General features: G+C 43.9%; 1 protein-coding gene across 2 annotated transcripts in view; it reads right to left on the minus strand.

Moving 5' to 3' along the window:
• The window catches only part of TANC1 (tetratricopeptide repeat, ankyrin repeat and coiled-coil containing 1), a 736,024-nt gene that overhangs the window by 362,046 nt on the left and 346,321 nt on the right, over nucleotides 1-27,657 (minus strand). For both annotated transcript variants that reach the window (XM_069225129.1, XM_069225130.1), the window contains 2 exons: nucleotides 6,134-6,259; nucleotides 3,541-3,822 (listed from right to left, as the gene is read on the minus strand). In XM_069225129.1, the coding sequence (XP_069081230.1) occupies nucleotides 3,541-3,822; nucleotides 6,134-6,259 (408 nt within the window). The remainder of the gene's footprint in view (nucleotides 1-3,540; nucleotides 3,823-6,133; nucleotides 6,260-27,657) is intronic.

Here is a 27,657-nt window from a genome sequence, read left to right on the forward strand (position 1 = left end):
TCTAGGTAAAACAGAAGCATCAGCTACTGGGGCGCATCCACAAGCTGACATGTATTACAGGTGCAGTCAATATGGCACAGCCAAGGTATGTTTACCAGAATCAAAGGTAATCGAGGCTTGGCATCTTTTATCCTGCCTTAATGGTAGAGGTAAACAGGGGAACTACATATACAATTTAACAATAATAGACATACATATTATTGGGACAATCTGTTATTCCGCACCAACATAATTTGAACACGGTCTCAGACTATAGGCTTGATTTAGGGTTTGGTGGAAGTGATACTCTGCCACAAAGATGTTGGATGTCTCGTCTGCTGTATTACAACTGCATTATTTTCTATGGTGCCTGTAATACGGTGTACAGAATATCTGTCACATCTGAGACGGACTATCCCTTCCGCAAAACTCTCAATGAGGCCCTATGTCTCTCTTTAAACTATTCTTAAATGATCAACATGGATCATAATTTTCATGTTAAATAAATCTCATCAGAACATTCACAAAACGAGAGCTAATTACATTTAGCTCACATTCAGAGACATATTATTCAATCTAAAAAGCTGTTTTACTCACCAATCCAAGAGCAGTAAGCTGTTGTGAGCTTAATGCCTTGAATCATGGCTCAATTGCACAGAGTGAGTTGCTACTTTAAGGCAGAGGTAACAGCACCATAGATGCACAGATTGTCAGGAATTTAGCTATCATTTTCTTTAAAAGGGGCAGAAGTAGTTAATAACTTTGCTGAACATCAGAGATACATTTTCAATTTATGTGCTCACGATAGGATATAAAAGGTAGCTCAAAAAAGGTACACTCAAATGCTTTTCCTGATGTACATGTTGTAGGTACTCACTCTAAGTGGTCATCGATTTTGGAGAAAGTACAGTAGCGAAGAGACCAAGACTTTTGAGAAGACAATCATAAGACCTTTGCGATTTTAACAATGTCACTTTTTGAGGCCAAGCTATCATTTGGATGGTGAATACAGGGATGAAGTCCTACTACTGCAGATGACAAGTCTTCTGAATACATACTCGTGCATCCCAGGACCTCTTTCTGAAGCACTTAATTGGGAAGAACTATCTATGAAGAATTGGGAAATGCAGACTCAGAGAAGCCGGGAGACCAATGGTGACAGTAAGGAAAATACATAGCTTAAACTGTGCCTTTTTCGAACCTACAAATTTAAGTCATCAGAGCCGATGTGGTTACAGAGAAAATCTTTGAAGCTTGTCCTCTCGCAATCAGTAGTGTTTCTTCGCATTACTTTTTTTTCTTAAGGTTGTTTCCACAATTTCTCAACTTCACTATTTCGGGACTGTATTTCTAAAACATACATAAAAGGATCAGGATGGTCAAGTAAGAACGAGATGTTGCTACCTTTGTCATAAAGCTGTTCCTATCTAAAACCAGTCAAAGAAAGCTGGGCCATAAAGTCAGGCATGTACCCAAATTAACTACACCCAATTCAATTAGCAGCATGTTAAACAAGCATTGGCAAAGCCAATAGGTCTGGCCTATGCAAGAGCCAGTGGCTTTCCCAATGTGTTTTAGCTATGTTGTTCATGAGCGTGGCTGCTGTTCAGCATGGCTAAAACCTAGTGCTATAGAGGTCAGTGGCGTGGAGGGCAATGACAAAGAGCGGAGTAGTGTTACAGAGTGAGGTGGCAAAAAAATGTTGTGTACTGGAGAGGCATAGTGTTGATTCGAGCAGAGTGGCATACACTGGAGTAGCACAGAGTAGAGTGGACTGGTGTAAAGGGCATTGGTGTACAGAGCTACAGTGTATAATGGCATGGAGTGTAGTGGCATTGAATTCAGCAGCATACAATGCAGCATCATAGAATGCAGTGACATCGATTAAAGTGGTGCATAATTGAGTACAATGGCGCAGAGTAGAGTGGCAGAGTGGAGTGGCAGAGCAGAGTGTCACAGAATGGTGCAGAGTGGAGTGGCATAGAGTTGAGGGATGCAGAGAGCAGTGGTGCAGAGTTGAGTCGAGTGGCAAGAGTGATGTAGAGTAGAACAGAGTGGTGCAGAGTATAGTGCCATAGAGTGCAGTGGCATAGAGTAGTGCAGAGTAGAGTGGCATACAGTTCAGTGGTGGAGAATGCAGTGCTTCAGGGTGGAATGTCAGAGTGCAGTGTGAGTGCAGCTGTGTAGAGTTCATTGGTGTAGAATGCAGTGGCTAAAAGTAGTGGTGTAGAGTTCAGTGGCACATAGTATAGTGGCAAAGAGTGCAGTGGTGTAGAGTAGACTTTCAGAGTAGGGTGAAGTGGCATTGAGTGGAGTAGTGTGGGGTACAGTGCAGTTGCATGGAGTGGCACAAAATGTAATGGTGCAAAGCGGTGTAGAGTGCAGTGACATAGCGCACTGTGCAGAGTAGATCAGAGTGGCGTATAGTGAATTGGCATAGAGTGCAAGGGCATAGAGCTGGCGGTTACAGAGTAAAGACCATTGACAAGAAGTGTACTGGCATAGAGTGCAGTGTTGCAGAGTGGCGTAGAGTGGAGATGTGTAGAGTAGACTGGTGTGGCCTAGACAGGAGTGGTGTACAGTTCAGTAGCAAAGAGTGCAGTGGTGTAGAGTAGAGTGGCGAAGAGTGCACTTGGACAGTGTAGAGTGAAACAGGGTAGAGTAGAAAGGAGTAGAGTGCAGTGGGGTAGACTGATGTAAACTGGAGTGGTGTAGAGTAGAGTGCAGTGGTGTGGATGGAGCCATGCAGAGTGGAGTGGCATAGAGAAGCGTATTGATGGTGTGCTAGCACACTGCCATTACAGACAACACATTTTTAACTGAAATGACCATTACTTTTGCACAGACATACAGTTTTACTAATGAAACTATACAGTGCACAGACGAAAATGTGTGGAAATTGCATCACCTAGTTTAATGAATTGTTTTGATCATATTAAAGTATCTGTTCCCAATACACTTCAGAAATAAGAAAAAATGTGTCATTTGTGCACTCATAATTCTGATATTTTCTGAAATACTTACACAGTTAATTTAACTGTTGTCATGTGCTAGAAAAAAAAGCTTTCCAACCCCCAGTATCCAGCAAGACTGTCACATAAATCCTCTCACTCTGAAGTCAGAGAAAGAAAAGTAATAAAGTGCCTTTGGAAAACAGCACCTGACGTCTGACCTCATTCTTTGAATGCACATCAAATGTGACAAGATCAGAACAACTTTTAAAGGCCTGTTCACAGAAAGAGAGTTTCTGGAGGAAAACAGAAAAAGCAGTTTAAGCAATGGGAGGGACACACTGAACCTGGAAAGCCTAAAGCAAATAAAGCCAGCAGATGGAAAGCCAGAAAGTGTGAGTTACAAACCATAAAGCTAATGGTTATCAATGAGTGAATGCGTTCTTGGGTCAACTTTCTGAAAGTCCCCAAGATGTTTTTAGCAAACCAGGCAGCTGGGCTGTCTGGTAGGCTGAGACCTAAAAACTAGATACACTTTTGATAAAAAGGTACTACATCACAGAGAAGAACAAGCCATATCTTATTTTGAGAAACAAAACCTTCTACCAACCTCTCGGGGATGAGCTTGGGCTGTTAGATGCAATCTGTCTCATACGACTCCCATGGCAGCTAAGGGCTACCAGCTTTGAAATTATAGCAGTCTTTCCATAGCCCACACTGCCGATGATCACTGCTCCTTTGTTTTCTGCCAGGTCTGTACTTTTTAGACCCTTTTCTATCTTTTCAAATAGCCAGGTCCTTCCAATAAATACAGAGTCTGTTGTGATGCTTGGAACTTCAAACAACAGTGGCTTTAGCATAATGTCTTGAGGCTTGTAGGGCACAAATCGCGCTAAGAGATGGAAGAGTAATGTTACAGTTAACACAATTAAATGTTCAAAGTGTCATATTTAAAAGAACAGATCATTTTCAGTCAAGTAAATAATGATTTAATTTTTCCACTCAAAAACACAAACCTGCTTTTTGTTTTTCTTTCATATAGAGAGTCTTTAAAATTGCACCAGGTGCCTCGGTTACTGACATTATGGTACACTTGCTGGGTGTACCTATAAATTCCGAATAGCTATTTAAAAGAAATAATTTATTGCAGCTAAAAAAAAGTATTACTAGTGAATTTTCACTGCATACCACAAGCGGAAAGATAATTTCAATTCAACAAGAACATTCACCCTTAAATGTTGCCAAAATTATATTAAGCCCACTCTTGAGACCTGCAAATAGTTTTTTCCTTTTGAACAAAAGATCGAGGCATCTGTTCCTTAATTCATTCACCAAGTTATATTCACCCTGAGCAAGTCTTTGCAATTGTGAATCCACGCTTTAGGTCACTTCCAGTGGTACAACAGAGAGAGAGAAGGTGCCTGTAAATCACAAAACATGGAATATGTGTCACCTGAAGTCCCATTTTCTCCTATAGGATTCAAATGCCTCCGACTCCTGTCCTGGCCAGATGTCTAACAGCACTAATCAATTCCAATTGGTTTGAAAACGGCTATTGTTTCTCTTCTTGAAAAGGGTATACCTGTTTCCTTAGAGGGCTCCAACTGAAGACCAACTTTACTTTTAGCAGCTGCGAAATTGAACTGAACAGTTAGGAGACTATATTGGGGCATTTGCTTGTCTAGTGATCTCCAGGTGGCTTTCAAGTCTAGCAGATGAATGGGCCTTGGATGTCAGCATTGTCACCAATCTGAAACTACCTGCTTTGCAAGAGACAATTGATACAGTTGACCTCATTCTAATATGTCCTTCAATGACAAGCCATGAATTCTTTAAAGGCACTGTCCGGGTTCTCTCTCAGCTAGTAGGTCTCTAGCTGTTTCCTTGACCCTTTTCTATACTGACTGGATACATACCTAGTCCAGCACCAGAGGACTCCTTTCTATCCACCATCATATTTAATATTCATGTTCGCCCTCTTGCATAGCTTATCAGATCTTGTGGTTTTCCTAATCACAATTACAATGACATGGCTTGCACAAGAGCCTTTCAAAGTGAATCTAAGCCTTCGTCTTGTACCTTCCCTCTCCTACCAAAATTATGATAGACCCAACTATCTATTGTTGTCAAATTGCAAGTTTCAGAACTGTTCCCTATATTGATCACAAAGATCTAGTTGCTTTTATTGTGGTCGTAGCTGTCACTGGCCTCAACATGAGCAATTTAGGGTTGTGTACTTGCCTGTTAAAGTTGTTTTTGGGATGAACCACAAATCTCCAGCACAAAGTTTAGCTACATTCCAACACAAAACGTAGGTCTCATGACGCCTGTCATTTGATTTCTCAACACTTCTGTCACTAGTGTGTAAGAGGGTGAGAAAACCTTTTTTGGTCTCTTGCACTACGCCATGGAGCTCCCTGCACTCTTCTATTTATTCTAAATTGCCTTATCTTCAGTGTAATTTGAAGATGAAAGCCGGTTTCTTTCTTCCTACAGTCGGGTTTGTTTCTCTCTCTCTCTGAGAGGCCCTAACATAAAGCCATGAAGTTGGCAGATATTCAAGCACTGTTCAAAATGCATTCATTGTTAAGAAAGGCATACAAAATCTGAAATAAGCAATAAGAAAAATCTTAGATACAAATTACATAGTCTTCTCTATTAGAAGTAATGTAACATTTTTACAGATTTTCGCAAAGTAAGAGTTGCAAAACAAATCCATGCACACAATAAATCTATTCAGAGATGTTTATAGAATCCCAATGCAGCCATGCCATGTTGGATGTGATCTACTTCCAAAATGAGCAAATTTATGCAGAATTTTGTAAACTTGAGCATTCCTGATGAAAAAAGTCAGTGTGCATGCTATCACACGCATGTTATCCTTTTCTTTAATAGTTTCAGTAGATCAGGTTTTCCTAGCTTAACTGCATAATCAAGAGGCCAACATTCATTAGACAAGATTTATTCGAAACAAACTTTGAAAGAGGTTCTATATGTGAATGAACAATAAGAATAGTTAAAGCCACAAGACAACAAGGATCTTCTGCAAATGGGAAGTTGTTTACACATTAAAGTATTTCTTACAACAAGTGCGACTGTGTGAGCAATAACGTTTAGCTCCACCAGTCTTAGCACTATCTTTTTGCTTGAATTGGAGCTCATTTAAACTAAATGAAATGCGATTTTTTTTAAATGTCATTTACCTTTAATTTCTTGTTGCACTCTTCCACCAGCTGTGTTATGCCATGGCAACCGAATTGATGTACGAAGTGGAGCATTTCTCTGACCATCCAAATAACTCAGGTCTTCCAGTTTAGTTGAACTTGTGGCTGTAAAAAAAAAAGTCTCATGTTTGTTGTAGTCTCCAAACATCAGTAAACACGCAGTAAGACCATTTATTTAGGTGACGCATTTAAAAACATCAAATGTGCATTATATTCCTGCATTTGAATACTTAAAATAATATATTAAAATAGAACATGTGGAGGAAAAGAAATCTAATGCCATATAAGAGCCAAAAACGAAGTTGGCACAAAGATTCTAAGGAGAGACGTTTAGGGATAAGAAGGTTTTGTGCGTTATCTGGAAATATTGGATAATATAAGAGCCCTGCTCTGAGGGAAGATCGGTTATTTTTGTCAATCTGCAGGTCATCTAATTTAACTGAAAGACAGAGTACTTACTTTAAATAATGTGTTGGTGGAGTTAAGTGACTAGTGAAATCAAATATCTTCCATCCACGAGTGCTTTGTATGAGCTGTCTGGAGTTGGACTTCACCACCATGAGGGTTCATGGTGAGGGGATCGGTGTGGGAAATATAATAAGGTGAGCGCTATGAAAAATATGAGATCAGGCACTGACAGTGAGCAAGGCAGGCCCACTCCATACACCAACACAACCTGGTCATGAATCTCGTAGTTCCATTTGGCTACTGTGAGCACTTGATGCAGAGAAAGAGGGGTTTGAATTCATTCGAATTACATTAGGCAATTCAGAGTGTCAAAGGAGTTAGGATGAACCTTTCGAATGAAGGAGGAAGTGAATTTGAGGTTCATGTAATTTAACCGTGATTAACAGAACTGAAGTCAGTTTTATTAAAAGTGATGCCTGATCTTAAAATGATTTATCAATGTCAATTAGACATGCTTGCAGCCTGATCAAAATGCTTTAGAAAACAGAAATGCGAAATAATCTTTGAAACCCTCAGGCTTTTAGCACACGGGTCGTTCCTCCAAGTGGGAATATTCAGGAGAGAAAAGTGGCAGCCCTCAGATATAACAGCACACATGCTGGAAGTAACTGATCCTCCGAATGTTTAGACAGAGGCAGAAGACGAGTAAGCGGCACTTATATGATCCAAACATAATAAACGGGCCCTCATATTAGCATATGGAGTTAGGATGGTCAGAATTTAGGCTTGCCTATTTGCCTTCATGCAAACAGGTATTAAACATCTGAGATTGACTTGCCTTGTATGTCTAAGGGTCTCACATACTGGTCCTAGAGATATCCAACATATTAGGGAGATCTCAGGGTAAAACATGCCTTTCACAGACCTGAACTATCAATAACTACGAGTGATTGTAAGCCAACCGAGGGCCACCAAAGAAAAGTGTGAAATAAAAACTTGGCAAGCCAAATGCTATAAATAACCAAGATACCAAAAGATATGGATAGCCCTCAAAAATGCAAACACAGTAAAAGAAACTGGACTGTTTTTTACGATATATTTTATCGTTTTTCCCAATATCAAAACAAACACATTAGACAATGCACACACAGTCTATACCCAATAGATCCTCTAGTTCCACCAAGGTGCCTCCACCAGGCTCTCATGCCTATGAATGGTCCAAGTGGGTAATGCTGACCCCAGTGTGCCCTGTCCCCAAGCACTCATTGGGAATCCCCCTCCCGGGGGCCCCACAGGATCCCCCTGGCATGAAAACATCTGCGTAATCAAGTTGTCCATGATATGTTCTCCATTGTAGGAAGCTGGCTCTGTATTTACTATATCAAAATGAGATATAGTGTGCACAGAGTCCAGGGGTTCCCCAGAGGACTGGCAGAGGCTCAAGTAGATCATACTAATGCTCTCCTCGTTGTAGTGTGGTCGAGCAGTTAGGCTTATCAGAGGGTAGTGCAAAGCATTTATTGTAAACACACACAGAGAATAGAAGCACACAGCAATGACTTAACTCCAGACAAATGGTTTTTATATAGCAAAAATATATTTGGTTCATTAATTTCTAGAACCACAAGATTTAAGTTGCAGCTAAGTACATACAAGATAAGTATTTCACATATGTATCAAGACCACTTTGATTAGAATTGGTAAGTTGTACAATTTTTGAATAAATGTCAATAATCTGTTTTAAAAGTTGACAAATGCCATTTTCAGAACAGATGCAGGAGGAAGAAAAGTTAGTAGGTTTTGCAGTTAAGTACAACACTAACAGTTCCAGTTTCCAGGGGTTAGGAAGACCACTATTTGGGGTTCACTTAACCCCAAACACCCACCACCAGCAACACAGGGCTGGTCGGGTGGAGAGGTGCAGGCTGGATCCAGGGGTCGGTTCAGGGTTCGGTTCAGAAAAAAAGCAGGCTGAACAATTAGGAGGGCTGCCTGCTGAACGTTGCTGCACCGGAGGTCGGGTTCTCCAAGGCCTGGGGGCTGTGTGTGCAGTGTACCTTTAGGCATTGGATATCTTCGTCCCAAGCTTTTGGGGTCAGGGAGTCCTCTGGCTTTACACTGGAGGTGTCGTCGTGGAGGGGGACAGGAGAAGTCAACCTAGGGTGGGCCCTTGTTCAGAAAAACGTGGGGATCCTCTCTAGCAGGGTGGGCCACCTGGACACGGGCCGTGGGGTGCAGAGTGGTCAGGACTCGCGGATCAAGGAAAGCTCTAGAGTCCTTACATGTTGTTTCTTCTTAGATAGGGCCACTGTCCACAGGAGTCCTTGGTCCTCTGTGATGCAAGCAGTCCTCTGGAGGCTTGGCAGAGGTCACTGGACAGGAGACAGGTCGGTAGGGTTGGGGCCAAGTCAGTTTCCTCTTCTCTGCTGGGGCTTCAGCTTAGCAGTCCTTTTTTTTTCTTCTTGTGAGGTCATCAGGAATATGAGGAACTGGTTCAGGGAAACCCTTAAATCCTGGATTTAGGGGTGTTACAGGGGTCAGAGGGCTGTAGCTAATGGCTACTGTCCCTGAGGATGGCTACCCCTTCCTGTGTCCACTCCCTTTGGGGAGGGGGGACACAAACCTAACCCTACTGGTCCCTGTCCTCCAAACTAAGATGAAGGATTTTGCAAGGAGGGGGTCACTTCCGCTCTGGATACCTTAGGGGTGGTCCCAGCTGAAGTGGTCACTCCTCCTAAGTTTCCTGCTGAACTTGCTGTCAAAGGTGGGGCTTTGTCCAGAAGGGGAGGGCTGGGGGAGGGCCTTCTCCACTAGCTGGAGTGACCTCCACCAAGAGAAGGCTTTGTTTCTGGCCTCAGGGAGCACAAAGGCCCTCACACCATGGGGTCAGAGCCTTGTCTGCTAGTGGCAGGCTGGCACAGACCAGTCAGCCCTACACTAGAGGATTGGATAAAATACAGTGGGGATCTTTAAGATGCCCTCTGTGTGCTTTTTAGAATACATTCAACACTGGCATCAGTGTGGGTTTATTGTGCTGAGAAATTTGATACCAAACTTCCCAGTATTCAGTGAAGCCGTTATGGAGCTGTGGAGTTAGTAATGACAAACTTCCAGATCATATACTTAATATGGCCACACTGCACTTACAATGTTTAAGAATAGACAGACACTGGTGGGGCATATTGCTCATGCAGCTATGTTCTTAGCTGTGGTAGTGCACACTGCCTTAGGGCTGTAAGGCCCGCTAGAGGGGTGACTTACCTATGCCACAGGCAGTGTTTTGTGGGTGTGGTACCCTGACAGGGATGCCTTGTTGACTTTGCCTTTTTCTCCCTACTAACACACACAAACTGCAATGGCAGTGTGCATGTGTTTGGTGAGGGGTCCCTTAGGGTGGCACAACACCTGTTGCAGCCCTTAGGGACCCTCCCTGGCCACAGAGCCCTTGTTACCACTGGTACCTTTTACAAGGGACTTACTTGTGTGCCAGAGGTGTGCCAATTGAGGAAAACAATGGTACACATTTAGGGTAAGAACACTGGTGCTGGAGTCTGGCTGGCAGGATCCCAGCACACTCTGTCAAGTCAGCCTCAATATAAGGCAAAAAGTGTGTGTGTGGGTGTGTGTGGGAGGGGGGTAACTGCAACAAGGGCCAGTTTCCTACACCCACGATCCAGTGAATTTATCAAATTTCCAGGGAAGAAATGAGATCATTGAATTAAAAAGATAATAGTAATTGTTCCACTGTTTTGTAGGGTGCCCTACTAAAAAACAAGTGACCAGACCTGTGTCACAATGCCGAACTGTCTTTATCCTTCCCCCAATAACTTCCCAACAAAGTTAATACTCTATTTTAGATCCAAGTGGTCCTTCCACCCAAATAAAATGGCTTGCTATGGCTCTCTTTGAATTTCCACAAGATCATTTTCAATTATGTTTGTGGTAGGAAATATTCTCTGGGGGGGGGGGGGGGGGGGAGAGGGGGGACTTACATTTTAAGAGGGCCCAAAAATATGGTGACTAACTTAACATACTTCAATATGATATTACATTTTTCAATCCTAGCCGAAGCTCTCTTGAAAAAAGTATGGAGGTGAGGGTATTTTTACAATTTCCAGAACTTTTCGAGACGCAATTTACAAGGCACTATGGGGGTTATTCTAACTTTGGAGGAGTGTTAATCCGTCCCAAAAGTGACGGTAAAGTGACGGATATACCACCAGCCGTATTACAAGTTCCATAGGATATAATGGACTCGTAATACGGCTGGTGGTAAATCCGTCACTTTTCCGTCACTTTTGGGACGGATTAACACCTCCTCCAAAGTTAGAATAACCCCCTATATCTGGCAAGACTGCACTACTGCTTTACAAATATGAGGATTACCCATATAAATTGAGCATTAAATGCTGCATTTCTGTTGTGGAATACTGCAAGCATGCTCAACTCTTTCCGGCGGCACTAGATTTATTCTAGTTTTGTCTGTCTCAAAGACAGAAATTGTTTTAATACTGAGCAGGCTAGCCTATTGTTAACTGTGTACAAACACAGTAGTCTGCAGCATTCATAGAAGAAAGATTACTTTAGCTGAGCTGAAGTAAAACGCAGCCAGTGCACTAGTTTTAGCATGAAAAAGATACTTTCATTGTGATGGCAAGGCAGAGATGGCCAATTTTACTGTTTTAGGAGAGTTTAATTTCCATTCGCAGAACAAAAACGACAGGGACACAGAAGGCCAAATTAATTTAATGAACGGTCTTGCCCTGAAACACTTGGTCAATTCCCCAACCCACACAGCCAGCCACACACTTGATGGTATTTTCTCTGACAATTCTGCATTATCCTTCTCAGAAGCACTACCACTAACCTGGTCCAATCATGCCGCGGTCATGTTCAATCTAAAGTGCGAGGATAGGACTAATCCAAAACACTCTTTCTGGTTACTGAAAGCTATTCATCAGTGGCATAAGATTGATGCCACTTTGCTCAAAAACAAGTTGCGCACCAGGCTACCCACAGTCACAGTGTCTTGACTACTACATCTTGGATTATCAGTCTCGGCTAACCACTGCTTTTAGTCAATTTGTCCGGGTAAAGCAAATAAGAAATAATAGAATGTCTCCCTCTCAGCCTTGGTTCTCTGAGAATGTCAGAGAACTGAAAAAGCACTGCTGATGCCAGGAGCGTTGTTGGAGGGAAAAGTATGAACCTGCTGAAAAAGCTATAGATTTGAAATTTCCAAATATAAAGAACTGATTTCTAAGGAAAAATCAGGCCTTCTTTTCACAGAAGATATTAACCTCTAACAACTTCTCTTAACTGTAACAAAACTTGCTAAATTAGAAGAGTCTAACAAAATCTCTGGCAGTCAAACGCTGTGTGATAATACCGTGGCTGCCTTTGAGGCAAAGATGGTTGACATCTTTAACACCTTTAACACAAATCAGGAGTTAGGCTCTTCATTATTTACAAATTCTATTACAGACAGAACCCACACTGTGGCATCCCCAGGCAGGGAGAGATTTCTCCCTTTCCAGGATCACTGACACTCACATCTTTTTCCACCCTAACCACAGAACAAGTTCTGGATCTAATACTATCTGTTTGATCCGGCTCACCTCTGAACCCCTGCCCTCCAAAGATCTTACAACTGTTACTTACAACTATAGCCTGCCACCTAACAACATTTTTAATTAAACGTTTAACCAAGGCTACTTTCCGAAAACCTGGAAAATTGTCTCTATTGTACTCCTCTTGAAACTAATTTAAGCACATTGGACCCAAATAATTACACTACCCTTTCTCGGATCCCTTTTCCGGCTAAGATTGTAGAAAAGGTAATTAATAGGGAACTCTATTTTTCTGGAAGCAAAAAATCTGTTGGACCAATCATAATTCGGTTTCCGAAGTCACCATAGTACAAAATTGGCTCTTTTAGTAGCTTCTGAGGAACTGAGAGCCAGTCTGGATAGTGGCAGTAGTGCAGCGCTGATTCTGAATCTGTCGGCTGCTTTCGATTTGGTCAATCACAAGGTACTGATTGACCATCTCGATAGTTTAGGTGTCTGGGGCTCGGCACTTGCTCTACTCAAATCCTTTCTATTTGAAAGAGAGCAATTTGTTGTTATGGAAGGTTTCACCTCAACCTCCTTTTCCCTTCCCTGTGGGGCTCCTCCGGCGCATCCCCGAGCCCAATTATTTTCAATCTATATGTCATGTCTTTAGCCAACCTCAATAAAAAGTTTGGGTTCTCTGTGGTAAGTTATGCAGATGACATCCAGTTATTGGTCTCCATCTCTGGAAACCAGGAGGTTGCAGCTGCTAACTTCCACTGCTGTATGCAACATATCAGTCATTGGATGTCCACGAATTGCCTAAAATGTAATTCCGGTAAAACAGAAATCCTTTTACTAGGGGATAGTATTTCTTTTTGGTCTCCAGATAGTTAGCCGCCAGAGCTAGGAGATTTACCGGCACCAGCCCCCAAAGTTAAAAGTCTAGGGATTGAATTTGACAACAAACTGTCATTTGATAAAAAGATTAATTCAGTGACCTCCTCTTATTTTCCGACTTTAACCACGAACAGTGGCCGACACCAGGAAGGGCATTAATAAGACGCACCCGAGGATTTTATTATATTTTTTTTCTTCCCTGGGGAGACACGGAAGCTACTGTGTCTCCCCCCGCCCTCCACCCGCCCCTTTGTGACGTCAGCGCGCCGCGAGGCGCGCTGACGTTGCAAAGGTGTTTTCCCCATCAAAACAGGAAGCAGCCTTGCGGCCGCTTCCTGCTTTCATGGGGAAAACGGCCTTTTACACGTTCGGGAAGGCCTCGTAAGAAAGGGGAGAGTCTCCCCTTTCTTACGAGGCCTTCCTGAAAGTGTTTCCTGGCCCCCGATCGCCAGGAAACACTTTCAGGAAGGCCTCGTAAGAAAGGGGAGACACTCCCCTTTCTTACGAGGCCTTCCTGAAAGTGTTTCCTGGCCTCCGGTCGCAGCTGTGCTGCGATCGGGGGCCAGGAAACACTTTCAGGTTTCCTGGCCCCCCCGATTGCAGCACAGCTGCGATCGGGGGGGCCAGGAAACACTTTGAAAAGGCCTCGTAAGAAAGGGGAGACTCTCCCCTTTCTTACGAGGCCTTCTGAAACTGTTTCTGGCCCCCGATCGCACCTGTGCTGCGATCGGGGGCCAGAAACAGTTTCAGAAGGCCTCGTAAGAAAGGGAAGAGTCTCCCCTTTCTTACGAGGCCTTCTGAAACGGTTTCCTGGGCCCCGATCGCAGCACAGCTGCGATCGGGGGCCAGGAAACCCCACTAGACACCAGGGATTTCAATTTTGGGGGGCGGCCCCCCTGAAAACGGGCCGCCCCCACACCCCCTCAAGGGCATAATTTTTTTATTTTTTTTTAAAGGTAGGGGCCCCTCAGCCGGCACCTAGGGAAACCTACCAAACCTGTGCACTTTTGAAAACTAGAGACATAGGGGAATCCAAGATGGGGTGACTTGTGGGGCTCTGACCAGGTTCTGTTAACCAGAATCCTTTGCAAACCTCAAAATTTGGCTAAAAAAAAAAAAAAAACACATTTTCCTCACATTTCAGTGACAGAAAGTTCTGGAATCTGAGAGGAGCTACAAATTTCCTTCCACCCAGCGTTCCCCCAAGTCTCCCGATAATATTGATACCTCACTTGTGTGGGTAGGCCTAGCACCCGCAACAGGAAATGCCCCAAAACACAATGTGGACACATCCCATTTTTTGACAGAAAACAGAGGTGTTTTTTGCAAAGTGCCTATCTGTAGATTTTGGCCTCTAGCTCAGACGGCACCTAGGGAAACCTACCAAACCTGTGCATTTTTTTAAACTAGAGACCTAGGGGAATCCAAGATGGGGTGACTTGTGGGGCTCTGACCAGGTTCTGTTACCCAGAATCCTTTGCAAACCTCAAAATGTGGCTAAAAAAACACTTTTTCCTCACACTTTGTTGACAGAAAGTTCTGGAATCTGACAGGAGCCACAAATTTCCTTCCACCCAGCATTTCCCCAAGTCTCCCAATAAAAATGGTACCTCAGTTGTGTGGGTAGGCCTGGTGCCCGCGACAGGAATAGATCACTCAACGGTCAATGTTGGTCCTTACATGAGGCAGCTGTTGACCCTGGGGTGATCCATTCCTAACACAGGCACTAGGTATAGGCACTCAAGTGGGGTAATGTTTTTATCAGGACAGGTGAGGAATCACCGGGTGGAAGGAATTTTGTGGATCCCAGCATATTCCTGTAGTTTGTGTGACAGAAATGCGAGAAAAATAGTTTTTATTCAACATTTCAGCTTTGCAGGGTATTCTGAGTAAGAAAACTTTGGGGAATCCACACAAGTCACACCTCTGTGGACTCCTCCGAATGTCTGGTTTCCAGAAATGTCTGGGTTTAGTATGCTTCTCTATATGGCCATCGAACCCAGGACCAAAAACACAGGTGCCTGCCTTGCAAAACCAGTTTGTTTTGTGATAGATAATTTTGATGTCTCCACAATCCGATTTGGGCGGTGGAATTTGGGGCTGAACTAAATTGGGGAGCTCCCAAGAGAGCACTCTCTCTCTCTGCGTGCCTCCGCATTCACCTGCTCTATGGGTTGGGCTAGCCCCCTATTACCCCGTTGCACAGACTGTGCTTGCGAAGGGACAGCAGGACTGTCCTCATCACCTCCCTCATAATTTACTGGAAGAGGAGTTATCAAATGGGACTCCTCCGACTGAAAAATCACTCCCAGAGTCTGCGCCATTATCCTATCCCTCAGATGCTGTCTCAGTATCTGATGTCTCAGTCTCTGATCCTATGTCAGAGCTGTCCTCTATAACCTGAGTGATGGCAGCAGTCATCCATCAAGATGCCATCTCTGCTATTGGCTAAACTGTTGCTCTAAAACACTAGCCTACGTAGACAGTCACAAAATCGATGGTGTGTTATGAGATATGTGCAACAGTAGAGGCCACATTACCTGCGCTTCTTCCCTCAATCAGCACGTTCTTTCAAGACACTCAAAAAACACCTTGTCACATACCATTCGTCACCGTCTTTAACACCTCCTGTGCCCAGTTCAACAATCATTATTGGTGCTTCCACTCCCTCCTCCTCGGATTCCCTCATTACCACCCAGCAAGTGCCCTTCATCTCTCCATAGCCACCCCCACCCCGCACATACATTTCATTTGTATTATAGCGCAGGTAATGGCTGACTTTACTAATGTACTCAGCTATTTACATAAAATACAGATTTGGTCTTTGCAGTAGGCATATAAGCCTTCTGCGCTTCTTTATGGCACTAAAACTGCCACTAGACAAAAGTCTGATCCTTTTGTAGCAGAAACATAATCACAATACTTACTTGACTTTTTTATTGCTGCCTAAAAGCTACAGTTGAAATGCGTCAGTTGAAGTATGTGCATTGCTTTGAAGACGCAAGCTGCAACTGCAAGACAACTGGTGGCAAATATATATATATATATATATATATATATATATATATATATATATATATATATATATATATATATATATATATATATATATATATAGAGATCACTTATATATGTGGGTCTGGTTTTCCTGGGGGCCAATCGCAGCCCCCAGGGAAACCACACATGTATTGACAAAAGTGATCTATCTATATATATATATATAAATAAATACACATAGATCTAAATATATATATATATATATATATATATATATATATATATATATATCAATCACTTTATATATATCTATCTACATAGATATATCTATAGATATATCCATGTAGATAGATATATCTACATTATATATATATATATATATATTTATTTTAGTAGTTGTATGGTTTCCTTGGTGGGCAAAACGGTCCCCAGGGAAACCCTACAACAACTAAAAAATATTGTCCCCACAGGGGTTTGTCCCCCCTGTCCGTTTCTTTTTATTATTTTTCTTTTTTTTTTTGTAATAAAATGTAGCCCCTGGTGGAGTGCGATCGCGAGCCCCAGGGGCGAATTTTTTTTTCCTGGCCCCCGATCGCAGCTGGGGGCTAGGAAACACTTTCAGGAAGGCCTCGTAAGAAAGGGGAGAGTCTCCCCTTTCTTACGAGGACTTACCGAACGTGGGGAAGGCCGTTTGGGGCAGTTTTCCCCATTGACGCAGGAAGCCGCAACAAGGCCGCTTCCTGCTCCGATGGGGAAATCAACAAAGTGACGTCACAAAGGGGCGGGTGGGGGTGCGGGGGGAGACACGGAAAAGCTTCCTTGTCTCCCGGGGATTAAAAAAAAAAAATCCTCGGGTGCGTCTTAACCCCCTCCCTGGTGTCGGCCACTGGTCGTGACCCGCACCAGGGAGGTAGTGCGGGAGCCAGTGGCAGACGCCCGCACCCAAGGGGTTAAGGAAACTAGTCATTACTGACCTCATGCTTTCAAAACTAGGATTATTGTAACGCTCTTTATATTAATATGCCAAAGAGGCTTCTGAACAATTTGCAGGTCCTACAGAACGCAGCAGCTCGCATGCTGATGGGGATTCCCAAGCATAAATCTGTTGGTGCAAGAGGCTGTGCTTATATGCAGCTGAACAGAAAGTTGCAAAGAACACTACAGAGTTGGAGAGATAGCAAACTTCTACTGTGCAGCATGAGCCCATTATTTATGCAAGTACACCTCAGAGCTCAGAGAAAACATTTAGAAACCAAGTGTTTGCCACTCCTTGTCCTGGTTGATCCGGAGAGAAAGCCACAAATGACAATGACGCAATACGATAGTCATGCCCAAAAGTGTGTACAACCTGGCATATGAGGGAAGAAAAGTTCAAAGTGAAGAATGTGACTCCCCTGTGTAGCACACTGCCAAGGTAGATCCTGTCAATTCCAAATTGCATATAATGTGTATCCTGTTTTTCTAACATAACATTTAACCTTGTATGCACTGTGTTAACCATCGGCCTAACCTCATCCTTTTTCCACAGAAGAGTCCACTGCCTGTCGTCAGTAGCTGTCGATGTAACTAAAAACAAGAAACGAAACTAACCCATTGTTGACACAGTTTTCACTTTTAACCACTCTTTAAAGATTCAGGGCCTCATTACGAGTTCGGCAGACGGTTTAGACTGTACACTGAACTTCCAACAGGAGGTTGCCACCATACTGGCTACCCACCTGCCGGGCCCATTAAGAGTTTCCCGCTAGGCCAGCGGGCAGAAACCTGAGTTTCCGCCCACTGGCCTAGCGGGAAACGGCCTACAGCATGAAAAGACTGGCTGAGAACTAGGTCGTAAACCCCAGGGCAGTGATGCCTGCAGCACTGGCCTAGTGGATTAGGACCACAGCAACCGTCAGACCACCGGGATCTCTGATCCTGGCACTGCTGGCGGTCCCACTGCGGCCCGACCGCCAGAGTTAAAATATGGGGCTTGGATGCCGCATTGGCTAGTGACTGTCAGACTCTTAATGAGGGCCTCAGTCTTTCACCTTTCAGGTTCAAATGGAAAGTGTCAGAGTGTGCATTCTGAATCTCTGCACTTAGATCCATAGCAGTATTTTTTTTAATAAACTGTTGTTCTTCCATAAATTCATAACAGATTTCATAGCATGACTGCGCTGCAAAGGTTTAGGACTGATACAAAAATATATATATATATATATATATATATATATATATATATATACAGGGAGTGCAGAATTATTAGGCAAGTTGTATTTTTGAGGATTAATTTTATTATTGAACAACAACCATGTTCTCAATGAACCCAAAAAACTCATTAATATCAAAGCTGAATATTTTTGGAAGTAGTTTTTAGTTTGTTTTTAGTTTTAGCTATGTTAGGGGGATATCTGTGTGTGCAGGTGACTATTACTGTGCATAATTATTAGGCAACTTAACAAAAAAAAATATATACCCATTTCAATTATTTATTATTACCAGTGAAACCAATATAACATCTCAACATTCACAAATATACATTTCTGACATTCAAAAACAAAACAAAAACAAATCAGTGACCAATATAGCCACCTTTCTTTGCAAGGACACTCAAAAGCCTGCCATCCATGGATTCTGTCAGTGTTTTGATCTGTTCACCATCAACATTGCGTGCAGCAGCAACCACAGCCTCCCAGACACTGTTCAGAGAGGTGTACTGTTTTCCCTCCTTGTAAATCTCACATTTGATGATGGACCACAGGTTCTCAATGGGGTTCAGATCAGGTGAACAAGGAGGCCATGTCATTAGATTTCCTTCTTTTATACCCTTTCTTGCCAGCCACGCTGTGGAGTACTTGGACGCGTGTGATGGAGCATTGTCCTGCATGAAAATCATGTTTTTCTTGAAGGATGCAGACTTCTTCCTGTACCACTGCTTGAAGAAGGTGTCTTCCAGGAACTGGCAGAAGGACTGGGAGTTGAGCTTGACTCCATCCTCAACCCGAAAAGGCCCCACAAGCTCATCTTTGATGATACCAGCCCAAACCAGTACTCCACCTCCACCTTGCTGGCGTCTGAGTCGGACTGGAGCTCTCTGCCCTTTACCAATCCAGCCACGGGCCCATCCATCTGGCCCATCAAGACTCACTCTCATTTCATCAGTCCATAAAACCTTAGAAAAATCAGTCTTGAGATATTTCTTGGCCCAGTCTTGACGTTTCAGCTTGTGTGTCTTGTTCAGTGGTGGTCGTCTTTCAGCCTTTCTTACCTTGGCCATGTCTCTGAGTATTGCACACCTTGTGCTTTTGGGCACTCCAGTGATGTTGCAGCTCTGAAATATGGCCAAACTGGTGGCAAGTGGCATCGTGGCAGCTGCACGCTTGACTTTTCTCAGTTCATGGGCAGTTATTTTGCGCCTTGGTTTTTCCACACGCTTCTTGCGACCCTGTTGACTATTTTGAATGAAACGCTTGATTGTTCGATGATCACGCTTCAGAAGCTTTGCAATTTTAAGAGTGCTGCATCCCTCTGCAAGAAATCTCACTATTTTTGACTTTTCTGAGCCTGTCAAGTCCTTCTTTTGACCCATTTTGCCAAAGGAAAGGAAGTTGCCTAATAATTATGCACACCTGATATAGGGTGTTGATGTCATTAGACCACACCCCTTCTCATTACAGAGATGCACATCACCTAATATGCTTAATTGGTAGTAGGCTTTCGAGCCTATACAGCTTGGAGTAAGACAACATGCATAAAGAGGATGATGTGGTCAAAATACTCATTTGCCTAATAATTCTGCACTCCCTGTATATATATATATATATATATATATATATATATATATATATATATATTAATATTCGACTTGTTTTTGGTAGTCCTCTGTCTGAAATCAGCACATGGAACTCATACACTCTCAAGACATTTAACAAATACTCTTATGTGATCTTGTTGTTGAGTGCCTGTTCAAAACAATGACTGGTCTTCAAAACTGATCCATAACGAAAATATTTTGTACTTATTCCTTGCAACCAACCAGGAGGATAAAAGAATCCAAGGAAAGCAGTGATATCTGTGGCACTGAAGAGCACATTATCAATTGGGGAGACTTTTCAGTGATACGCCCATTGTTGATGTCCGTAACAAAAAATAATTACGTTTTAGATGCAATTTTGAATCCAACCCAAAAATGTCAGAAGTGTGCAAAGTATGTGAACCTACAACAATTTACATAGCAAAGAGACATGTCACAGCTCGTTCCTATTACTGTTTGCCCAAATCACTAACCCATTAACATGAAGACAGAGGATTGTGTTTAAAACGTTGTTCTCCATAGATAAGCATTACGTATCTACTGAGGCAAATTAGAAAACATTTGAAAGTTGCTGCAATGGAAGTGTGCATTAGCATCTTTCAACCTGTGTTACTTTAATATCCAACACCACTTACACTCTTGGCACGACTAAGTAGTTTCAACGGCCAATACTATTTGCTTCAGCTTGAAGAGATAACTGCCAAATCACGTGCACGACGTTAATTCAGCGATTAAGAACAATTCAGACAACTAATACAAAACAGGTTTTATTTGAAGGACATGTAGCTGAATCCAAAAAAGAGTAGTTTGGTTGCATGACATGAGTTAGTGGTTATCCTTAAGCCTTGGCAAAAATACACGTTTATGAAAATAAGAAAAAGTGCAACGAAATAAAAATGAAACATTATCTGAAATACTGAAGAGGATCACCATCATCCAAAACAGAATTGAATTAACCCTCAAGAGTCTTAAACATATTAAGTTGTATTAAGCACAGAGCTTTCAGTGAGACTGGTGTTGGTACTTGAAGTAATATTTTCCAGGTTTAACAAATCTAACAGTTACCTGACAAAAAGGTAGCATTTAAAAACATATGACTAAAAACACAACAAATTATATGAACATCTAGAAACAACATCTAAGATATGTCATAATGAATGTGTGTTTAGTATAAAAAAGTGCCTCCTCCCTGGGCTAAACAACTGAGAACTCAATCATGACCACTTGGTGTGGTGCCCCAGATGCTCAATGAAACTCTTTCTAAGCCTGTATTTCACTTAGAAGCCTCAAGATTTTGTTAATGAGGCTAGCCTAAAGAAGGAGCCTCCTGAACATTGCGTTGGGGCCTAAAGTTAGGCAAAATAACATTTGGCAGGATTTCTGCTAATCACCAGGGTGGCGAAGTCTGGACAAAGTTTTTTACCAACTTGTGGTTGTGACAGGTGCTATGCTGTGGCTAGAATTTTGCAAGACGTCTATTAAAACCTATGCACACTGCTGTCATGGGCCAAAGCCCGGTTGCACTGTAAAAAGGATGGACACAGTCAGATGGGAGTGGTTTGGAAGCATGGTTATGAACCATCTAGTCTTTTTGTCTCCTTCTTGATAGCCAGGCAGGGAAAAGCTTACCTGTCTTGGAAAAGCTGTCTACTGTCTACCTGCAATTACCCATCTGAATGCACCTCTCAGCTTACTCGGTGCCGCTTACTTGGTGCAACCATGGAGCCTGAGGGAACGATGCTGGGCAGTTCTCCGTTCAGGAGGCACCTCTGCTCATTCAGCTCCCTGCCTTGGCAGAGACGTTGGAAATCCAGAACTTCCACGCAGCCTGAGAGAAACTCAGGACTGCACAATGAGTTCACTTATTCTGGTGAAGGTGTGCTCCACTGTCATGGAATCCTGAAGAGCCCAGACTCAGCCTACTCAGGGTGACGTCAGCATGAACCTTGAAAATCGAGGCCATTTCTGTTTCAAAGGCTCTCAAGAGTGCTCATTGTGTCACAAACCCAAACCACCACCCCCTACCGTTCCTTTATAAAATTCTCTCATCCAAAGTCATGCTGATTCTGGTCGCAATCATGATGAGATGGGTGGAGATAAGTCACTGCCCAGAGCGGCCTGTACACATACAGACGTGATTCAGTGCTGGAGATGGCAGTCAGCGTAGGTTAGTGGCTCCACAAGAGTCCATTCTCCCTCACCAGCTGAATGGAGATTTTTTTAAGGAAACTTATTTCCTCTAAAGAACTGTGTCTATTTTGACAGTCAACTCCTGCTTTCAATCAGCTTGGAGGTGCTGCAGTCTACATTTGGTTTATTTTCACTAACAGGCATTTTATGATTAGCCACAGCATTTGGAGAAGACTGACTTCAGAGAAAATGCAACTTACCTTGCCAGTATCAATGTTAGGGAAAGAAAACATGATTTGGAAATACGTTGAGTTGTATGTAAAAACAGATAGCCTAGAATGTTATATTTTAGAACAACTGTGAAAAACGTTTGACTGAAGTTGGAACTGTTTGTCACAATGCTATCCTGCAAATCTCTGCTTCAACGTCAAGGAGAAAAGACTGTGTAGTCATCTCAATAGTCAAAAATAGGTAAATCCTTTATGGAAAACAAGTGTCTACAGGCCTTAAGGATCTATTGCTTGAAGAATATTCACCATGCTACAAAATCACATGATACCTTGTTTACTATATACAGAGCACAAACCTAACACAAATAATGCAAAAAACCCTTTTACTAATCTACTATTAACTTCTAATCCTAGGTCCTGGAGTAGCGCACTTTATAAACATCATTTACAAATACAATATACAAGGCTTCATACTGCAGATTTGCCACGGTAAAAAAAAACTTATGCAGTCTACCTAAATTAATGGTACTCAGTTTATCAACTTCCTGAGTATGGACATTCCAGCTGGAACTGCAGGATAACAACTTATGATCTACACATCACAGTAGATGCCAGGGGCAAATACATAACTGATGGAGCAATCCTGAGGGCTATGCCTACAAATGCTTGCCATTTGCAGCGACTGTTGAGTCCACATACCCATGATTTACCCCAAGTGAAAACAGTTTTCACTGCTTCACTGTCGTGGGACATCACTGCTGTCACCATTTCTGGCACAGAAGACACAATGCTACTTTAAATAATCACTGCAAATTCTACATTTCAAGAGATGGTCAATTCTCTGTGAAGTGTTCAATAAAGAATTTCAACAAAACTAACTGTGAGTAAACACAGTGTACACTCTCAAGTTAAATAGATAGACAGAAGAGACCACTCTATGTGGAAGTTAACTTCCAGGTTCACTCAATCTGGTAATTGTAAGTACATTTACTATAAACGGCCTTTTCAGCCCCTGCATGGATAACATATCATTATTTGTTACTCCACTTTCCTTCAAGAAATATTTTAAGCATGAAGCTCTATTTACTCCCTGTGGAGGGGCTCGGAGGGTCATAAGTATGTGATTTCTCTACAGATGCTCTGTCCATGCTCAGTCCATCATCTGATTACTTTGCTATGTCTAATGAGCTCCCTATCAGTGCTGGTGAGGCACATTCAACAACTATGTTGATCACTTGAGCCAGGATCCCTTGCAACAATCAATCTTATAAAGGCAAAAACCTTACTATACTGTTGACTGATACAGGTGCCTCAATGCTCTCACAACGACTAACACAACAACCTGCCTTCTCTGAATGTTGAAGCCTTTTACAATCACTATTATCTCCCCTAAGCCTGGTACTGTACTGGACAGTTTCTATTTGAAGGAATTCAAAATTCTAGGCCATCTCTAAAATCTGATACGTTTTATAGCCACTAGCCTCCACCACCTTAATCTTCTTGTCTGGTTATGCTAAGGGTAAAGATGTAAGTTTAAAGTTCTTCTTCTACCCAAAGCACCAGCAACAGTTACTGACAAACTGGGGAAAAAAGGAATACATTATGTTGGCAGAAGCAATTTACTAAGTGTCTATATATTCTGGAAGAACAAAGAGGGGACCAGCCGGGGTGTGGCCCAACAAGATGGCTGTCGGGAAGCGCTTCTAGGAAGCTCCACACCACCCCCACCTGATCCTCCAGAATCCTGCCATGTTTACCCTTTTTGAGGACCAGGCCACCACCCTCCCCACTCCAAGCAGGGATCGGAGCGCTACTGCCCCTATGGCACTTTGCTTTCCTGAGATGGGAAGCTGGTGGCTGCGCGGACTGGCGGTGAGGGGCAACAGGCTGGGACCGTGTGGAGGCCAGAGGTCAGCTGGCCTTGAGGGGACTGCAGAATAACCCTGTTTGCCTTCTTCTCCTCCTTCCTCAGAGGCAGAAGGAGAATCCAGTGTTTATTCCTGTGCAGCGGGGGTTGCCTTCATGCCCCTGGAGGAGAGAGGTGTGGCCTGGAAAACCCCCACGTGAAAACGTGGGGAGCGCGTTGTGGTTCGGGCCTATGGGGAGAACCTGATGAAGACCTTGAGGGCCTGGAGCAAGAGGATCCTGCCCTCGCATCCTCCCTCCTTGGTGGGCCCTTGTGCTGGGGTAGTGGGCAGCCAGTGTGCGGGAATGTGTTGCGGTGGCCAGTGCCGCGGCCCATCACAGTTCACAGGTGGCGGGCAGAGGCGGTACTTGTTCTGGCAGATGGGCTGGCCAGTGGTCTGTGGTTTCGGGCCCTCTGTGGTGAAGTCCTATGGAGGTGGACCACGGCCTGCAAGGCGGAGGGTAGAGCGCTGTGTCCTGCTGTGATGGGTGTGGTTGTGCGGCCCCTGAGACGGAGCCTGTGGGAGGCTGAGGAGTGGCAAGCCAGCGGTGGTGGAAGCATTTACGGATACTTGTGGCCACTATCTGGATTGACCCTGTCGCTGAGGGGTGCGGATGCACTGGTAATGAAATGCTGGCATTGCATAACTGTGAAATGTAATACCTTGGTGAGTTGGGGGCCGGACGGAGGGCTTGGCCAGCCGGATGCTGTATTAGCGCAGATGCCCGTCTCATTTTGGGATGTGTGGAGCTCACTGTGAAGTCCTGGCTCTTTGGCGCCTTCATCTGAATTGGCTATAGTTAATGCCACCGTTGCCCACTGATGAAGTCTGCATTGCATGCTGACCCTTGGTCTGCCTCTGCTGTAGTGTAGAGAGGTATGGTGCACCTTTGAACTTTGTGTGGTGCACCTGGCTCTGTGGGGCAGGGTGAATCTCTGTTCTCCCTTTTTCTTCTGGTGTGTGCAGTGATGGGACGGCATAAGCAGGCGGCTCCTACGCAGGAGAACACTATGAAACATTACAGCACTTCCACGCCTCTTCCTCGGTGCCAGTCGCAACAGGGTGGGCTGAGAGATGAACAGATAACGCCTGCCTCCGCAGAGGAGCCATTTCGTGCTGAACTTCTTGCAGTGATTCAGGGCTCAAGTGTAGCCCTTGAAGGGAAAATGGGGACAGTGGCTAAGGAGGTGAATCTTCTCCGGACGGACCTCCGGAAGGTATATGAAGGCCAAGCTTCGCTCCATGAATGTGAGTTATACGTTATTATACCCGGCGCGCTTGAAGGTCATTTCTGGGTGCAGGTCCCACTTTTTTGATCATCCGGAAGAGGCCTGGAGATGGCTGTAAATGTGGGACAAAGCCTCAATGGGCAGGGCGGGTCGAGTCGGGCCCGCTCTTCTTATGGACCACTGGGTTGTTCTGGTAGCTTCAACTGGAGAAAACATAACAAGGACCAGATAGACATCTCACTGAGCCCTGTGAGGGGTGCCCACCAGAGAACTAAAATTCAACAGGATGGCACGATGGCGGTTGTCTTCCCCACCTTGTTGCCTGCCCCCGATGGAACAACCCAGGAGCTTGACCTGGGAGTGGCGTCAGATGCCAGCTAACTTTATCCTTTACAGAACTGCCTCCTAATTCTCTAACATATGAACATGTTATTATGGTGGACTTATTTTGCTTACATAGCATAAGGTGGAGGGTACGCAATTCATTTGGAGGAGGTATGGTTGGCACTAGCGAACACTGCTGGACGTTTGCCTCTGCACCCCCAAGGTATCATATTGGAGGAAGTGGTGCTGGTTTTCTCTGGGGTATGATATATTAGTGATACAGACACAGTACACTTAGCTTACAGTGTGGGGGGCTACCTCCACTGTTGTGGTAGGCTTTGGTTTCGGGGGGTGTGGGTTTAGGCTGTTTGTCCTGGCAGCATATACACGTATGGATTTACAGTATGCTTTGTTTTTCTTGTTCTAGTGTTTATCCGAGATGGGAAGGGGGGGGATTTTTTCATTTTGTGCATGCTTTTACATGCTTGATGGTTACATTTCCAGTGCAAACTCTTATATGAGACATAGGGGTGGTAGTAAGACCGCTTTTCTCACTCGTGGGGGGTGGAGGGGGGTGACTGGCAGCTGTGTGGGGAAGGGGGAAGCACACAGTTATTTTATGGTTCGACAGATAAATATAGTGACCTGAAATATCAGGCGACTGAAAGACTATACCATGCGATACAGGGTGTATTTATTCCTGCGGCGGCATAAGATCCAAATAGCCTGTTTACAAGAAACACATATGATGGTTGATGAGTCCCAGAAGCTTGCTAAGAAGTGGCGGGGTCAGTTGTTTTCTGCATCCTATTCCTTTTATGCCAGGGGAGTGTTGATATGGATGGCCTCAGGTGTTCCCTCTAAGCTGCCTATAGCAAGGCTGATGTTGGGGGAAATATATATCCTCCTGCAGGGTACACTGGATAGTGTGCCCATTACAATTCTCAATACCTATGCACCCAACGCTGATGATTACTCCTTTTATGACAATCTCTCTGGGGTGCTGGAGGCTGGGGTGGGTTCCCCCATTGTCACGGCTGGGGACTACAATTGTATATTGGATGGAGCTAGAGACCATCTTAGGAAAGAACCCTCTTTTTTTTTTAGCATTTATACCCTCACTTTTTGCCCGCTATCAGTATGCTTGGAATGTTTTGACTGGGATCCTGCTAACCAGGACCCCAGAGATTGTGCTCTCTCCCTCTCAATTTGGTTGCCTAGGCCTTTGTACACCCCACAATTGGCATACTGGGGCTCCTTTATAAGTCCATACTATATGGTACTTTGGTACCTAGGACATTGGGGCTCCAGGGGTTCCCTATGGGCTGCAGAATATATTGTGCCACCCATGGGAGCCCATGCAAAATGTGTCTGCAGGCCTGCCATTGCAGCTTGTGTGAAAAGGTGCATGCGCCCTTTCACTACAGGCCACTGCACCCGGTAATTCTAAGTCACCCCTATGGTAGGCCCTTCTAGCCAAGAGGGCAGGGTGCAGGTATCTGTGTGTGAGGGTACCTCTGCATGAGCAGAGGTGCCACTACAAACTCCAGCTCCATTACACTGGACTTCGTAAGTGTGGGGAAGCCATTTTACCCGTGTACAGGACACAGGTCACTCACTATCTGTGTTCAACTGCATAATGGTAACTCCGAACCTGGGCATGTTTGGTATCAAACATGTTGGAATCATACCCCAATACTGTTGCCAGTATTGGTTGTATGATTCCAAACACCCTGGGGGCTCCTTAGCGGACCCCCCAGTATTGCTACTACCAGTTCTCTACGGTTTTCCAGGCAGCCCTCTCTGCTGCCACCCTTTTGACAGGTTTCTGCCCTCCTGCTGCTTGACCAGCTCAAGCAGGGGAAGGCAGAACAAAGGATTTCCTGTGCGAGAAGGAGGTCACACCCTCTCCCTTGGAATTAGGCGTTCCAAGGCTTGGAAGAGGTAGCCTCCCCAAGCCGTCGGACTGCTTTGCAGGGTACATTAGATGCCCTCCTTGCATAAACCGGTCTGCACCAGCCCGGGGACCC

The sequence above is a fragment of the Pleurodeles waltl genome, chromosome 3_1 (assembly GCF_031143425.1).
Source record: "Pleurodeles waltl isolate 20211129_DDA chromosome 3_1, aPleWal1.hap1.20221129, whole genome shotgun sequence".
Taxonomy (NCBI): domain Eukaryota; kingdom Metazoa; phylum Chordata; class Amphibia; order Caudata; family Salamandridae; genus Pleurodeles; species Pleurodeles waltl.